Source organism: Cyprinodon tularosa, unplaced genomic scaffold (assembly GCF_016077235.1).
Source record: "Cyprinodon tularosa strain WSP-4 unplaced genomic scaffold, ASM1607723v1 ctg44, whole genome shotgun sequence".
Classification (NCBI taxonomy): Eukaryota; Metazoa; Chordata; class Actinopteri; order Cyprinodontiformes; family Cyprinodontidae; genus Cyprinodon; species Cyprinodon tularosa.
In genome coordinates, this window is record NW_024039163.1 from 1,585,453 (window position 1) to 1,601,162 (window position 15,710).

Consider the following 15,710-nt stretch of genomic DNA (forward strand, 5'->3'; position numbering starts at 1 on the left):
TGCATCTGTATTATGTAGACTGTATCGACCGGTAGACTGCAGCTAAACTATACATCTCCCTGTTTAATCTTATAGCTTACAATTGATAAAGTAGTAGGAAACCACAGTAGATTACCTAAGCCTAGACTTGCATGTACTGTTGCAATGCATTTACTTAGCTAAGCTAGACAAAGCGTTTTTTGTATTTTTTATACATCATGTATGTTTTTTACTTGTCCCTTAATAAAAGTAATTTTTGTGAATTTTAGAGAGATGAATTTGTGAGTTTTCTTGTGTGTGTTTTTCTTTTTCTCTGACAGACACATTCCCATACAAGGTTTACTTAAGGAATTTAGGTGTTCCTGATGAACAATCGATGTCCCTTAGAGGTCTCCCAATTAAACTTGGCCAAAATTGTCTTTATTATTTAAGCGATATATCTAAACAAAATGGTGGGTATCAATATAGAAACTTGTGGTGGTTATTTTCTCAGCTAAACTACTGTAACACACATACAGTATCTAAAAAGCCCTGTATCATCTATAACTAACCAAAGTGCTCACATCACTCCGATTTTAATTTCTTTGCACTGATTACATGTTATCTTTTAGAATTCAGTTTAAAATGTGGCTAAAACTCAATTGATCCCTTACCTTAACCCCCAAACCCAAAAGATAACTTTCCCTCATCTGGATCAGTCAACTGGTCCCCACAAGTTCCCTGTAAGTACCCACAAAGTAGCATAATCCCTGGAAATTGGTCTTACACTGTCCCCACAAGGCAACAAAAACCTGGCCACACACACAGGAGAGAGGGTCATATTAGACAGAGTAGTACCTCCAAAAAAGTAAAAAACAAAAAACAATCAACTGGACTTTATTTCCAAATTTGAAGACGTTTTGCTTCCCATCCAGGAAGCTTTTTGAATGATTTCTTGTTCTACAAAGACCGTATTAAATTGGAGCATTGCTTTGTGACTCAGCACCTTCTTTCACTATAACAGATGTGAAAAATTTTCATCCATCCATCCATCCATTTCCTTCTTCATCTAATAGCAAATAAGTAAACAAGATATGCCAACAAAGACTTGTTCTTGGATTATCAATGGTTTGCATTATTTTCATTAAGATACCTTCCTTATTTCCAATAAAAAGACTTTTGGGTAATATAGATGATCTCATATCTAAATCTCCCAGCTGTGAACAATTCTTTGATCAACAGCATTACTAAAAAAATGTATTTATCATCTAATTTCTTCTATCTGAATTATCTGAACCAAATCCACATGCAGTAGAAAGTCTGTCAGTGACTGTGTTGCCCCCTGTGATGATTCCGGTTGTTCCCCTTCTCCCACTCAATAACCGTTAGGACTGATTTAGTAGGCAGATGACCACAGTTAATTTGATTTTTTTTCTACACAAAAAACAACAGCTAAAAAAAAAAAGAAGGAAAAAAACAGTTGAACTGATCATCGAAGACCCAGTAGTCTTGACCATGCCTTTCCAGCAGGGGGCAATAATGAGTCATAAACATCACGCACCAGGCTCTCACACACACACGAAGAAAGGCACCGGAATCCTGTGACAGGAAGTTTAAGTGTATTATTGTTTATTTCAGTGTGTTGTCAGATGTAGTTAACAGCCTTCACTGATCAGAGAAACGGTTGGTGCAGAGGTAAGTAAATTTATCTGTAGTCCGCCTCCTCCGACCACGACCAGGAACGATAATAATATCTTAGAAAACCATGTAAATGAAGAAATAGGGAGTGCGACCAACCACATCACAGCATCATGGGGCCACTGATTTAAATATGGGTGATTGTTTCTGCAGCTTTCTGTCACCATGGCGGAACCCACAGCCTCTGCAGTGTTCTGCAACAGGATGCTGAGCATGGTGAACTCCGAAGATGTGAACGCAATAATTCAGGCTCAGAGACACATGTAAGTACCTTTATGCAGGAGTTAGTGGTTTCATTATGTTGGTGTTTTACTACTGTAGGAGCTTTATTTCTTTGTAAATATAGTCTAGCTTTATATATCTAAGGGCTAAAGTCTGTTTTAATTAATACCAGTACAATAACTCAATCCCAGTCAAAACGAAGGGAGATTATCTTTGAATATCGACCTTAAAATCCTGCTGCTGATTCTCGTTTAAATAATTCTTATATACGGATGTGCTTTATATATATATATATATATATATATATATATATATATATATATATATATATATATATATATATATATATATATAAACTGTTTCCTCAGCTGTGAATTTAATATCCTTTCCAAGATGATGCATTCAATTTCAGTCAACTTCAGTGAAATCTGAGCGGCTTTCAATTTTAAGCTGAAGAGATGCACAGGAGGATGCTGCCACCACCGTGGTACATCATTGGGATTTTGGATTCAGGGTGAAATCCAGTGTTAGTTCTCTGCCAGACATTGGGCCTGATATGCAAAGATTCACAATAATAGGTGCTATATATATATATATATATATATATATATATATATATATATATATATATATATATATATATATATATATATATATATATATATATATATATATATATATATATATATATATATATATAATTTTTTTTTTTTTTTAAGATATGTGCAATAAGTGTGGATGCAGGTGATCTACAAAGATTGCTGCATAAATATTTGGATGTGCCAAACATTTTGGTTTGGTTGCCTTTTAAATGAACAGATTGTGTCTTCTACAGGCAGTTGAGATTTGTGTTAATAGAAGGATGAGGTTCTAAGCCATAAAGTTGGAGGTAGTAATGATAGAAAATAATTTAAAGAGACATTTATTAAAAAATATATTTAAAATATTTTTTTCTGTTTGACCCTTTACGACTAAAACATTAAGTAGAATGACACCTCAGTAGTTATACGCCCGTGAATGTTTAAGCCTGTAGCCTATTTTCCCTGAATGTATTTTGGGTCGGATGTTCCCTCACTGTTCTGCAGATATGGCATCCAGCACGTCCATGTTTTTATTTTTATTTTGCATAACTTTTCTCCAAACAGGCTGGACCGCTTTGAGAAAACCAATGAGATGCTGATCAACTTTAACGGACTGTCAAATGTGAGGCTGCAGCAGATGAATGAGCGTTTCTTGCTTCACACTCGCACCCTGGTGGACATGAAGAAAGACCTGGACAGCATCTTCAGGAGGATCAGGTAAGCTGTTGGTCTTGTTGTTCAGTCATATCTGCAGTGTCCAAAGCACAACTTCTCATTGTTGGATCTTTCTCTGGTTCTCCAGGACACTAAAAGGGAAGATTGCAAAGCAATACCCAGAAGCCTTTAGCAGTAAGTTAGCTGTTTCTTTTCATCCATTAATTTTCATTAACTTCTAGATGGCTTAAAATGGACAGTAAGAGCTTGAATGGGTAACTTTTTTTTTCTAAAATGCTTTAAAAAACTATTCATCCCTAGAAGTCTTTTTTTTTTTTTACAGTCATAAATCAAGGAACAAAGACGTCACATTCAAGAAAAAGTTGTTGACTAACCCTCCATTTTTCTTATGTATAAGAATAAAGGAGGGTTAGTGTATGAAAGCAAAGTTCTGAATTGTAAATATCTGTTAGAAGTTTACAATTCTTCTGTCCCTGTATGGTGCTCAGGTGAATTTCTCCATTAATCCCGATGACCATAACCTTCTACTCCTCATGTGATCTGTTCAGCTTTAGAAAAACCTCGCAGCTTGGACGGCAAAGTTCACTTTCACAGGAACTTTGGCCCAGTAACCTGATTCAAGAAAAAATTAAAAAATTATATATCTTTTTATATCAGTGTTACAGCACAAAAACATGTAACACATATATATCTCAGTGTTGAAGAAAACATTGCCTGCAGATCACCACACTGCTGAAAGTTGCAGATGCTCATCTTAGACTGACAGGGAAGCTTGTGAGAATTGAAGCTAAATACAGTATTTAAGGCCTTGGTATGGAGGACTGGGCTGGAGGTTGACCTTCCAGCATAACAATGACTAAAAGCATGAAACTTAGAGCTATAACGAAATGGTCCAGATCAAAGCATATTCATGTGTTAGACTGATTGCAGTTAAAGGTCTGACCTAGGTTCTAGTAAGAATCTAAAGTATTTCCTTTACAATTCTGTTCAGATGCTCTCTGTCCAATCTGACTGAGTTTAAGCTGTTTGAAAAAGTTTTCGGTCTCTGGATATCTAAGCTGGTAGTCCTTTCTCAAAAGACCTGCAGCTCTAATTCCAATAAATAGTGATTGTAAACTGTTTATTTAAAGGTTTTAATACAAATGTCTGCTACACTACAAATAATGAAAAAGGTGTGCATCATATTCCTTACACTGGCTCATAATGTGGCTTTGTATTTGTCTGTCACATAAAATCTCAATAAAATAGATAAAAATGTGTTTTTGTACTGTGAAAAAAGTAATACTGGTTATATTTCATCAGATTAGACATTGTTGCAGCTCAGATTTTTTTTTTTTTTCATGACAGACATACATGAGTCGCCCATCTTGGAGGACGAAGATGAGGAATTTGACCCGATGCTTCCCAGCGTTGCTACGACAACCACCACAGCCACATCAGAGCAGAGCACAGAATCCTGCGACACAAGCCCCGATGTGATCTCGCCCACCGTCAGTAGATGCTCTGAAGATCTGTCGCAGGAGCGAGCAGACACGCCGACCTCTGACGTCCTGGAGACGGCCGTGCTGCGTGATGAGGGGCCCGATTCTGTGGCTGCGGAGTAGAACGAAAGGTTTTCACTTCAAACAGAGAGTCAGCCATAAACCTGCTTCGGCTGCAGGTACTTGTGCGTTCGTGTGATCGTCAGCTTCTGTCAGACTCCATACTGGATGTTAGAAGCAACTCTGAGGAATTGGAGTTTTTTTTTTTTGGCATGCTTACACATCTCGGTTACAAAATCTTACCAAAGAAATACTTGAAGTCATAGAGTATGTCAGTGTAGATAGATATATCAGTCGTAAGAGTGAATTTGTTTTTATTGTTTAATCTTGATTTTGTTTGAAAAGACACAAGACTAACTGAAGAAAAAGTTATATTAATGGAATTGTTATTAAAATGCACAATGTTCCTCTCACCCTAATTATAAGAAAATGAGTTTCAATAAATAACTGCCTGTCTCATTTAAAGTTATTCTGCATCGCTGATTGCCTTTTGCTCTGGTTCATCTCACTAAAATGTTTCGTATATATATATTTTTTTTTACTTAAATGTGTTAAATGTGTCATTTAAGAAAAAAGATTACGTTTTTTTGTTTTCACCATCAAAGCTCAGGTTTTAAGTCTGTCTTTCATTGAATTTGATCAATATATGCTATCGACTAGATATATAAATGAATAATAGATTATTTAAATGGTAATACCATTTTTCTACTGTCTTTAATTAATATAAAAGATGGTGGCCAATTTATTTTATCTTTTTTAATTAAACCCTTTTTTCATTTCAAAAGATCGAGTGTGAACAAACTGAGAAACAAAGTGCATGATTTAATGTTAGAGTAATAAAAAAAGAAGTTACTATAATGTAAATAATGTATGGATATATAATGTAGCTATATAATGGGGATGAAAAATCTGAATTTTGATTTTTTTCTCATACTGAAATAACATTTAAAAATCTGTTAACTTTTTTTATTTTTTTTTTCAGTGGCCCTAATCCTCTTCTGTAAATAAACAATGCTGTTTTTTTTCTTTTTTATTTCCTCAATACAACTTTATTTGTTTCTGCAAAGAACATTACAGAGCAACCATATTGCACTATAGGTATTCTCAACAACCATTTTCTACAGACATTTTCAACAAGTGTAAATTCAGATGTTTGCCAGTCAAGTAAATGTCCTCGTTTTGCGCAAAATAATAAACAGTAAGCAAGAAAGACAAGAAAAAAGAAATAAAATAAAACCTTACATCTATTAAAAAAAAATTTAACGCTATATATGCTGGTTGAAAAGTAAAACTTGCACCCGCTCTAGCATTTAAGTAATAACACCAAATGACCACTAGAGGGCGCCGATATTAAGTCGAATCGGTTCTGATCTGAATGGAGAAGAAGACAGCAGCGAATCATCTTCTCCCAGGTAACTTCCTTGGTGTGTTGTGTTTCCTGATTATTACAATACATCTCATTACTCAAATATACGTTTTTAAAATAATTGTTTTACGTCATAAAGACACTAGGCAGTCACTTTTGAAACAGTTCGCGTGACGTGAACGTTTAGCTTGGTAGTTGTCATGAAAAGTGTCGCCAATCACTGTTAATATTTATATAGCTAGCAGCCTGCAGCTATCCACTTATGTGAGGACTTCATATTCCCGCTGCTGGTCTCAAACATGAGGAGAATATCCAGGAAAAAGGCTCTGACTCTGGTGAAAGAACTGGATGCTTTCCCAAAAGTGCCGGAGAGCTACGTGGAGACAACTGCCAGTGGGGGGACAGGTACTAGCTAACATACAGGCTAATATACAGGCTGCGATAGCTGGTTTATTAACCGCACATCTCTGTGGAATATCTCAGTGTCTCTGGTAGCTTTCTCTCTCATGGCTGTCCTCGCCTTCCTGGAGTTCTTTGTGTACAGAAATACATGGATGAACTATGAATACGAAGTGGATAAAGACTTTACCAGGTTAAAAAACAAGCAACCAAATCTCTGCTGTTACAGTATGTGCAAATGTCCTCACCTGTGATGTTCCTCATTTACAGCAAACTCAGGATAAACGTGGACATCACTGTCGCCATGCGATGCCAGTGTAAGTTCCCAATGATAGTTATGTTTTTTGGGTTGTTTTTTTGACGGTAACTAAGGATTCTTAAAGACATTTTTTCCTTAATATTATTGATTAATTATTGATGGTTTATGAAACTACTTATAATGGAAATTATATATGAAGCTATTGGATTCATCCCTTGGTGATTTGAAGGGATTTGCTTTCATCTTCAAGTAGTCGACTTTTAAAAAAATGAGATTATTTACTCCAATAAATACTTACTGTAAATAAGGTGTAAAAGGTATTCATTACAAAATATACTGTATGCTGTAACATACTCATTTTGATTTAGAAAAATCAATAAAAAAAAAACAAGTAATACAATGTAAAATATCAGCCTTTGAACAATATATTTGGAAAAATATCTATATATGCCAATGATCCTGAACTGCAAAGAGAAATTCAATGCTATGCAATTGAATTCATTGGTATAAAATGTTTTTTGTTTTTATTAAGGGGTACAAAATCAGAGTGGATTTTGTTGTAATGTGTGGGAATGAATTTTTGAAGAGCCCTATCATTTGCTTTGGTGCCAAGTTTACAGAATTAGAAAGGGATCAAACGTCAAGTCGTTTTTGCAAATTCTGCTTGAGAAATTAAATTACTTTCTAAAAATAGCTCTAAACAATGTAGGGGTAGAGGAAAAAAAACTAAAGAATATTTAATTTCATATATTTGTGTCACTTTGATTACATATTTTGTATGCAGTTTGATTTGTTAATGTTTATAAAGAAAAAAATATATAATCATTGTCTGCAAAGTAGAGTTTCTCATCAAAACATTAGCAAAATATCAAATAAGATTTTTATGTTATGATAATGAAAATACTATTAACACTTTTATTAAGAAGATGAATTAATCAAATATAGATTTCCAAAGCTAGAAATGTATGTTGTGTTCTTATATGGGTTGTGTCTTCCTTGTACCATTCAGATATAGGAGCAGATGTCCTGGATCTGGCAGAGACCATGGTTGCTTCTGATGGTTTAGAATATGAACCAGTGAGTTGGAGCTTTTTTCTTAACTATTCTTTTGTTTTTACATTGTAATGGTATTTCTTCCCTCTGTGACTATCTGATGGATGTTTATTCTTTTTTTTTCACATTACAGGTCAAGTTTGAACTCCCACCGGAGCGAAAACTGTGGCACATGTAAGTGCAGTAAAAAAAACAAAAACAAAAAAAAAACTGTAATTTCTGCTTCTTTCAAGTAGAATCCAACATTTAAAAAAATATATATATATAAAATTATATCAGTTGCATTCACAAGCAAAACAACCCAGTGCAATAGAAAACTCACAAATAAAGCAATTTTGATATTTGGACAAAAAAGTTAAAGGTTTCACATTTTAAAAAAAATCCCACATTAAAGAATTTGCATTAAGTCTGTGGTTTCCAATACCTTATTTGAAGGATTTGGAGCAGTACAGATTTAAGTTAGCCAACATGCTACAAAAAAAAAAAAAAACTAAAACAAAAGTGTATTGAGCGCAGTGGTTTGATTATTTGTGCAATCTTCAATAAAAAGGCTGCTATTAATGCAGCTTCCAAGTTAAGGCTATATTTAATCGTCCGTAATGTTATTAACAGTGGGAAGGTATTAATCATTCTATCTGAAAGTTTTTGGGTTAATATCAGCTTCTACTGTCATGTGTTGAAGTGCTGTGGAGCAACACACCTAATCCCAAGCTGCCTATCTCCTTATCTATGTATGAAAGATTCTGAAACGGAGAGTGTGACTTATGTCAGACGCTTCGAGTGGTTGGTCTGACAAGCATGACCTAAAATCAGTCTATGTGTTTACCATTGTCATGTTTTCTCTGCTAGGACTCTTCTTCACCTCCAGGAGCGTCTCAGAGTGGAGCACTCTCTGCAGAACTTGCTCTTCAAGTCTGCAATGAAAGGACCTCCTCCTGCTCCGACTCAGAGGTGAACACTTAAGTTGATCTCTTGTGTTTGGTAAGAACACACCGATGAAGCTAACTATTTGATTCTTTTTATTTGGACTTTCCTTCTTCAGTGACGAGAGCTCCAGTTCACGCAGTGCGTGCAGGATACATGGACACCTGTACGTTAACAAAGTGGCGGGGAATTTCCACATAACTATTGGCAAGTATGTACCTAACACTGTTCCGTAAAAATTCAAAAAATATCCACTGGACTTGGTTTTCAAGATTTGAAGACGTTTCGCCACCTCTTCAGGAAGCTTTCTCAATTCAACACTGTCTTTCCTGTCCTAAAATGTAGACCAAATATTATTTCCACATTGGTTTCTATTGTCCAAATGTACTATATTCAGTTTCTAATTTAACTTCGAGGACTTAAGGAGCCATTTCTCTGACAGTAACCTAACTCCCTTTTTGTTAGGGATAATGCTATAATGTTAGTTGTATTTGCACTCAGTGTGGACCAACATAATCCAATGTGCTCCTGACCAGTCAGTTCGGACACCTTAACTTATCAAGTTGTGGCTCTGGTAATTTGCTTCCACATTTTGAACCCAGCTAATATTATTCTTTTTTTTCTCCAATGCATATCCATTTTATTTTTGTTATCAATCGAGTTTCAGCTTTGGAATATTTGTTAACTTATATTGGTAGTTAGTTGTATTTATTCAATTATGGGCATGATCATAAAGCCTTAAGTATAAATTACAGTTTTTTTTATTGTAAATGTAATTTTTGAAATATTTCCTGTTGAAGCTTGTTTTCTCTAATTGTGGTTCTTTTCCCATTTGGGCTAGAGGACTTCAAACAAAATTAGATCAAGCCAAAATTTATCTGAGTTACATCCACCTGTTAGTTGAGTTTTTTTAAATCCACAAAACCTGCATATCTATGAAAAGATGAAAGTCTAGAATGATCAAGCCCTTAATAGAGCAGAACTCTCTCCTCTAGACTGAACCGAACGTGTCATTTCTCCACAGGTCCATACCTCACCCCAGAGGGCATGCCCACCTCGCTGCACTAGTCAGCCATGACTGTGAGATTTTCTGATTTAATGAAGAACTGTCTCATATTATGCCCGCTATAGTAACTGTATTCACTTCATTGGGTTGTTTTGGTTTGTTGTTTTCCAGCTTACAACTTCTCTCATCGAATTGACCATTTATCATTTGGAGAAGAGATCCCTGGACTGATCAACGCTCTGGATGGCACAGAAAAGATCACTACTGATGGTGCCTATGTACATTCTCACTAACAGTTTGTCTTTTATTTTTATTTCCTCCGCAGAACTTAGCTACTCTTTTCATTCTAACCTGCACTGGGGATTCACCAATTATAACTTTGTCAAACAAAAATATGTATTAAAAGAATATTAATTTAGAATTTATAACTAATGAAAACAAGCAAGTAACGGTTGCTTCATGCTTATATTTTATACTTAGATCTGCAGCTTTATGCTGTGAAAGGGGAATGGCTGCTCTCTGCAAAAAACTTTTGGAACAAACTTAATTTTAAAAGACACGCCAACCCAAACGCTACTTCCTTTAGATAGTCTATTTCTGTGATCCACATGTGCAATCAAATAAAATGTTCTGACATGATTTGAAGGGGTGAAAAAAGCAGCAGTATTATGTCCCTAAATCACCTCTGGAGGTAGTAATAAACTCTTACTGCCTCTTAAGGTTCTGCTGAGATTTCCAGAAGACTGTTTCCAAACTCAGAATGTTTAATGAGAAACAGGCTTAAAGCTCAGTTGGATATAATAGAGCAACACTGCTGCTTAAAGCCTCTTTCCTTCAGCTTGTAGTAGCCGCCTTCTGACCAGAGTGTTATACGTTTTACCCTGTAGACCTAAATACTTTGTCCGCACTAGATTGATAGTCTTTTGGGATTTCCAAATAAGCTGTGAAGAGTTGGCTGATTTTGGTCAGTAAGGGTATTCTCTTCTGAAGCTTTCCATCCCAGCTCCTTTTTGTAGATAAACACTTCACAATGGATCAAAAACGCTGAGCAGTTAAACTCAAGCAAAAACTGTTTTTACAAAACCACCTTCTCTCTTTAGCATGAGAAAGCATCAGTCATCTCGCTGCTCTCTCTGGCTGATTTTTGTCTCTAAAATCCATAGTTTGATCATTTAGTAACTTTAACTACTGGAACCTATCAGTGACTGTCAGAAAGGACATGTTCTTCAAACTGTTAAACCTTTGATCTGCTCTCAGTTCCCGCTGTGGAAACAGTTTTATACATCTTTACATTTACTAATCCTCTGACATTTTTATCAGCTTTTACATAAAAACATTTTTCCTGTCTCTAGCAAACCACATGTTCCAGTACTTCATCACCATTGTGCCCACCAAGCTAAACACTTACAAAGTGTCTGCAGAAACGCATCAGTATTCTGTCTCAGAGCGGGTACGTTCAAAGGTTTTCCTCTAACTAGCCTAATGGTCGACTGTTTCTGTGGTTAACGTGTGATATTCCTGTAGGAGCGAGTCATAAACCACGCTGCAGGCAGCCACGGAGTCTCAGGGATCTTCATGAAATACGACATCAGCTCACTGATGGTCAAAGTCACCGAGCAGCATATGCCTCTCTGGCAGTTTCTCGTCAGACTCTGTGGAATCATTGGAGGCATTTTTTCTACAACGGGTAGATGAGAGTATTTCTAAATTTTTTTACATTTTATTTTGGTGTAGGATCCTGCTTAAATAATCATTGACCTTTTCATTGTATTGTGCAGCTATTTTTTCTAGAGCCCGAGAACATCCAAACTGTAAACTGATGGAGATGTGGAAGTTTATCCTCAACCAAAATTATATATATATCTATATATGCAATATGCAATAATCTGGTTCTGCACACCAGAAAGATATCTGCTGTTCTGTTATAAAAGGGCAGGGCTCAAAGAACACCACTTTCTTATATGGTCTAACTTTCCTTCCATTTCTTTTTTTGATTTTACTTTTCTACTACTGATTTTGAGTTGAGCTGAATCTGACAGGATTAAAATAAAAATTAATTACGCAATATTCAGCCTTGCCTACATGCCAGTAAAATAAATCTACTCATCCATGATCAGCTAATCCAAGTGGTGCTGAAATGACAACATTTGGGTTTGGTGATCCATCACCAACAGCTTCATGAGATGTTTTGGAAGCTGTTTAAAAGGTGTTAAAATTGGCTTGGGAGGAAGCAGTCAACTGATAAGCCAAAAAAAAAAGAGATTTCTTTTTTTTTTTTTTTTAGCTCTCTGAAGTATCTAAATAAGAAAATGTCTTATTTTTTTTATTTTGTTGTATTATAATAGTTTTCATCTTTCCTTTTTTGTTGTGCAGCACGTATGGTCAGCAAGTGTGTTTTTTTTAAGTTCCATATAAATAAGCACATATGGTATATGCTTTAAAGGAAACTAATTCTTACAATTTACAATACTTAATGTAGATTTATAGCTGAAACCTTAAGATTTGTAAGTGATGAAACATTTGAGTCTTCTGCTCTTTTCTATAATATGGTCCAAAAATTAAATTTTTAAGCCCATTCTACATTCAATACTTGCCCTAGAGAAAAGCTAACATTTTTATTAGTTGCAATAATGAATTTGATGTTTTATTAAATGGAAGATTTATCCACCACCGTCTGGTAGTCCATCACATCTTCAATTTAATTCAGTATTTCAGTTGTAAATTAAAATCTTATAAATAGTTCTATTCTTTTTTTATTTGAAGTTAGCAATTAACAGTATTGGAGTTTGTAATGAACTCTCAGTTTTGGAGAATTATGTTTATCCTACATGTGTTTTTAAAGACTGTAATAAACTCTTCATTTTGATTTTCTTTTACCAGTTAAAACAGTATGTAAGAATTTTAATCATACAAATGGCTAAAAGAAAAAAAGGCAAGGATGGTGAAGTTTTTCTTTCCAGGTGTAATGAATTTGGGAACATGATAATCATATAATTCAACTGATTTGTGACTGTATACAACCTTTTTCCATAAATTATGTTAAAAACCTGGCTTCATTTAATATTAATACGTTTTTGAATTGATTCTGCTCAACGGCCTTCATCACATAAAAGAAAAGCCTTACATATTTAACAACCAGGCTGCTGTGATCCTGTTTTATCCCTCTGGTCTTATGAACACCAGAGTTTAAGTTGAATCTGTCCTTCCTGCAGGCATGATCCATGGAATTGTGGGATACCTGGTTGATGTGGTTTGCTGTCGTTTCCAAATGGGGATCTACAGACGTACACATGTAAGACATGACTTTCTTATGTCCTTTTTGAAACTCCCTCCTGGTTATTAATCCTTTTTTTACTTTCTGAATGTTTTGTCTCCACCCCCATCTGAAGGCTCCTCTGAACGGACAAGGAGACGGTCAAATTTTCGGTCCTACAGAAAGTTACACTGAGCAATGACAGGAAAGCTCTCCCTCTGAGCCAGGAGCGACAATAATATGCTGGGTTTACATTTGTTTGAAACTTGGACCTTTTTGTAATTTCCCTTTTTGCTGGAACTTTCTTTTTACCGTTAGCGTACCAAAATCGGATTCAGTCAGTCATGCACTTGTTAATTATTACCTCCAATAAATATAAAGAAAACTGAAGGTTTGCAATAGACAAAGCATATTGGCCCAGTTCTTGTTTAGCTTTTTACTAATTTGTTTTTTTAAAGAGCAATGAAACTATTTTACATTAGTTGAAACATTTTTCTGAGCTTAGGGAAGTTTTTATGTTTAAACACCTGTATGGATGTGACGTGCCTTTTTAAGGGGTATTATTATAGGAAAGGGGTTGTGTTATATTAGATAATGTGTGAATAGAAATTGACTTTCAAACTACAACAATACTCTATGTTGGTTGAAAATTGTGTAGCCTAATGTTGCAAGGATTTATTTATTGATGGATTATTTGTGAAATCCCATTGGAGATCGAACATGTGCCCTTTTTCTGTAAAAAAACAGAATCTCAATAAGTTGTTTTTTCTTAAAATAAGTGCATTTTTTCTTGAATTAAGGAGGTGAGTGAGACACTTAGCCAATAGAACAAGATGATTTACATTTAAAACATGAAAAACAATTGCAATGTCTTATTTCAAGTGCATATTATCTAATTATCTTATTTAAAAAAAAATACCCATTCCATTGGCAGATCATCCTATTTACATACTAAAATTAACGGTAAATGCACTTAATTAATTAAACGTTTACTTATTTCTAGATACATTTTTTTGCAGTGTAGTTGGTCATTTGCAGGTCTGCAGTGCCAAATTTTCTCAATATGCCCCTCTTCCCACAAAGGCTTTGCAGTGTCATGTCTGCAGTCATAAAACCTTAGCTCATCACATGCTGAGTGGGAACAAGGTGACGGTGGAACGTGTGTAGTTGGTTAAATAACACTGGAGAACCTTTTTTTTTTTTTTTTTTTTTACGGGGTAAACATTGAAGTAAAACTTTAAAGACAGTTTTAATGGTTTGTGATTCACTCTTTCTACATTGTATTGTGTTTGAATTGTGAGAATGGTGAAAATTTACCTCAGGGTTCATGCTTGGGCATAAAAGCAAAGTTCATTAGATAAAGTTTAGGAACTATACCGGATTCTGCACAAAATGAAGCAAAGCTGTGACTCCAACTGGTTTTCTCTTAATAGAAACACTGCTGCTCTCCTACATTCACAAGACTAATTATATGGGGCTTCAATGTCGTGCATAATCCTCCACAGCTTCACCTATCTGACAGACAAAGATAAAATCTCAGTAATAAAAGCAGAAAGTTAAGCACAATAAAAGAAAAAAATATATATTTAAAAGTTATTTTTCTATCTAGAATAGCAGCATACTTGAATCCAAATCTAGTCCAAGGTGGTCCTTCAAAGTTCTCCACCACGAGTGAAAGTATTGCTGCCTTCCTCGGAGCCCCGATAGCCAAACCTTTCTGTTTACATACCTTGTCTTACAGGTTCCCCCTTTTTCCATTAGCAGAGAAAAGTCATCCAATCAACTAATCAATTATAATTATTAAATTACCTCTTTAAACTCATATGTTGTTCTTAAAAGCATTTTTCTTAACAAGACAAAACAATCAGATGTAGTTCCTTTAAATTACATGGTTAAAATAGGGTACAGATGTATCAGTTTGGATATACAATTTTGATGACGATTCTTTAAGCAAGAGTCTCCAATGAAGTCTGTTTTACACCATGTCAAGAGTTTATTTGACAGTATTTCAGAATATCTTTCAGTAAACAAGTTTTTTTTTTTTTAGCAAAATGTAATATATCAGTACTGTCGCATTTCATAAAAATAGTTGTTCACGTCTTTGAAACTACAGTATCAATGATACAGTAAACCATATTTGTAGGAATACAGCTGTACAAGGTGAATATTACACAATTAACACTACACAATTATACTGGATCTCAATGGGGGGGGGGGGGGGGGGTATGAACGTGCCATCCTTCACAGGTTCAATAAGCAGTTTTATTTTTCTTTTGTGTACGAATCCAGTCACAGCAGGCAGAGGGTGACGGCCTGGATGGATGCAGAGGGCTGGATGACATGTTCTCCGAGTTCTTCTAATACACACAGAAAACACATTTTCTACCGCCTAAGTGACACGTTTGTCATGCTCCACGCTAACGTGCACTAAAAGAAACCCCAGTGTTCTGTTAGCGTGGAACCATCCAGACCGGCTTTTACTGTGAGATGAGCATCAGTCCCAGCGATCCTTAGTGCACAAAATCCAACTAATAATCCCCAGACTGCAGATAGCTTCTCAAAGAGCACATTTCCACCAGACTGCAAATACAGTGTGGGTTTGCCATCATGCTGTGTTTAAATTGTTCTGTGGTACTAAAAAGCTCCAGTGGTTCATTTCTAATAATCTTGCTAAGAGAAACAAATGACATCCGAATGGAAACCACGGGAGAAAACTGACATCTCCCTTGAGCGACTCAGTTGAACAGCAGCATGCCTTAACCTCTGCCGAACCCA

At 35.4% G+C, this 15,710-nt stretch overlaps 2 protein-coding genes across 3 annotated transcripts; both read left to right on the forward strand.

The window, feature by feature from the left end:
* Positions 1 to 1,527: 1,527 nt before the first annotated feature.
* kxd1 (KxDL motif containing 1) lies at positions 1,528 to 5,144 on the forward strand. The gene is made up of 5 exons (XM_038299903.1): positions 1,528 to 1,653; positions 1,810 to 1,919; positions 3,024 to 3,176; positions 3,262 to 3,308; positions 4,482 to 5,144. The coding sequence occupies exons 2-5, from the start codon at positions 1,822 to 1,824 to the stop codon at positions 4,736 to 4,738; spliced, it is 555 nt and encodes a 184-aa protein (XP_038155831.1). The 5' UTR covers positions 1,528 to 1,653; positions 1,810 to 1,821; the 3' UTR covers positions 4,739 to 5,144.
* Positions 5,145 to 6,029: 885 nt separating this feature from the next.
* On the forward strand, positions 6,030 to 14,142 carry LOC119793078 (endoplasmic reticulum-Golgi intermediate compartment protein 2-like). Of its 2 annotated transcripts, XM_038300053.1 has the most exons (14): positions 6,030 to 6,087; positions 6,280 to 6,446; positions 6,525 to 6,633; positions 6,711 to 6,757; positions 7,709 to 7,776; positions 7,886 to 7,926; positions 8,602 to 8,703; positions 8,795 to 8,887; positions 9,701 to 9,756; positions 9,854 to 9,952; positions 11,035 to 11,132; positions 11,207 to 11,369; positions 12,895 to 12,974; positions 13,072 to 14,142. In XM_038300053.1, exons 2-14 carry the CDS (start codon positions 6,341 to 6,343, stop codon positions 13,135 to 13,137), a joined length of 1,128 nt encoding a protein of 375 aa, XP_038155981.1. In that variant the 5' UTR covers positions 6,030 to 6,087; positions 6,280 to 6,340; the 3' UTR covers positions 13,138 to 14,142. The 2 variants fall into 2 exon arrangements, with proteins under 2 accessions (XP_038155981.1, XP_038155980.1); XM_038300052.1 differs by lacking the exon at positions 6,030 to 6,087 and having other exon boundaries at positions 6,094 to 6,446.
* The last annotated feature ends 1,568 nt before the right edge of the window (positions 14,143 to 15,710 follow it).

Excerpts from the sequence above, each read along its gene's own strand:
- LOC119793078 (XM_038300053.1), top strand. The coding sequence starts at position 6,341 with ATGAGGAGAATATCCAGGAAAAAGGCTCTGACTCTGGTGAAAGAACTG. Across the intron at positions 7,777-7,885 it reads ATGGTTTAGAATATGAACCA|GTCAAGTTTGAACTCCCACC; the intron begins GTGAGTTGGAGC and ends TTCACATTACAG. Across the intron at positions 9,757-9,853 it reads TGCACTAGTCAGCCATGACT|CTTACAACTTCTCTCATCGA; the intron begins GTGAGATTTTCT and ends GTTGTTTTCCAG.
- kxd1 (XM_038299903.1), top strand. The coding sequence starts at position 1,822 with ATGGCGGAACCCACAGCCTCTGCAGTGTTCTGCAACAGGATGCTGAGC. Across the intron at positions 1,920-3,023 it reads ATTCAGGCTCAGAGACACAT|GCTGGACCGCTTTGAGAAAA; the intron begins GTAAGTACCTTT and ends TTCTCCAAACAG. Across the intron at positions 3,309-4,481 it reads ATACCCAGAAGCCTTTAGCA|ACATACATGAGTCGCCCATC; the intron begins GTAAGTTAGCTG and ends TTTTCATGACAG.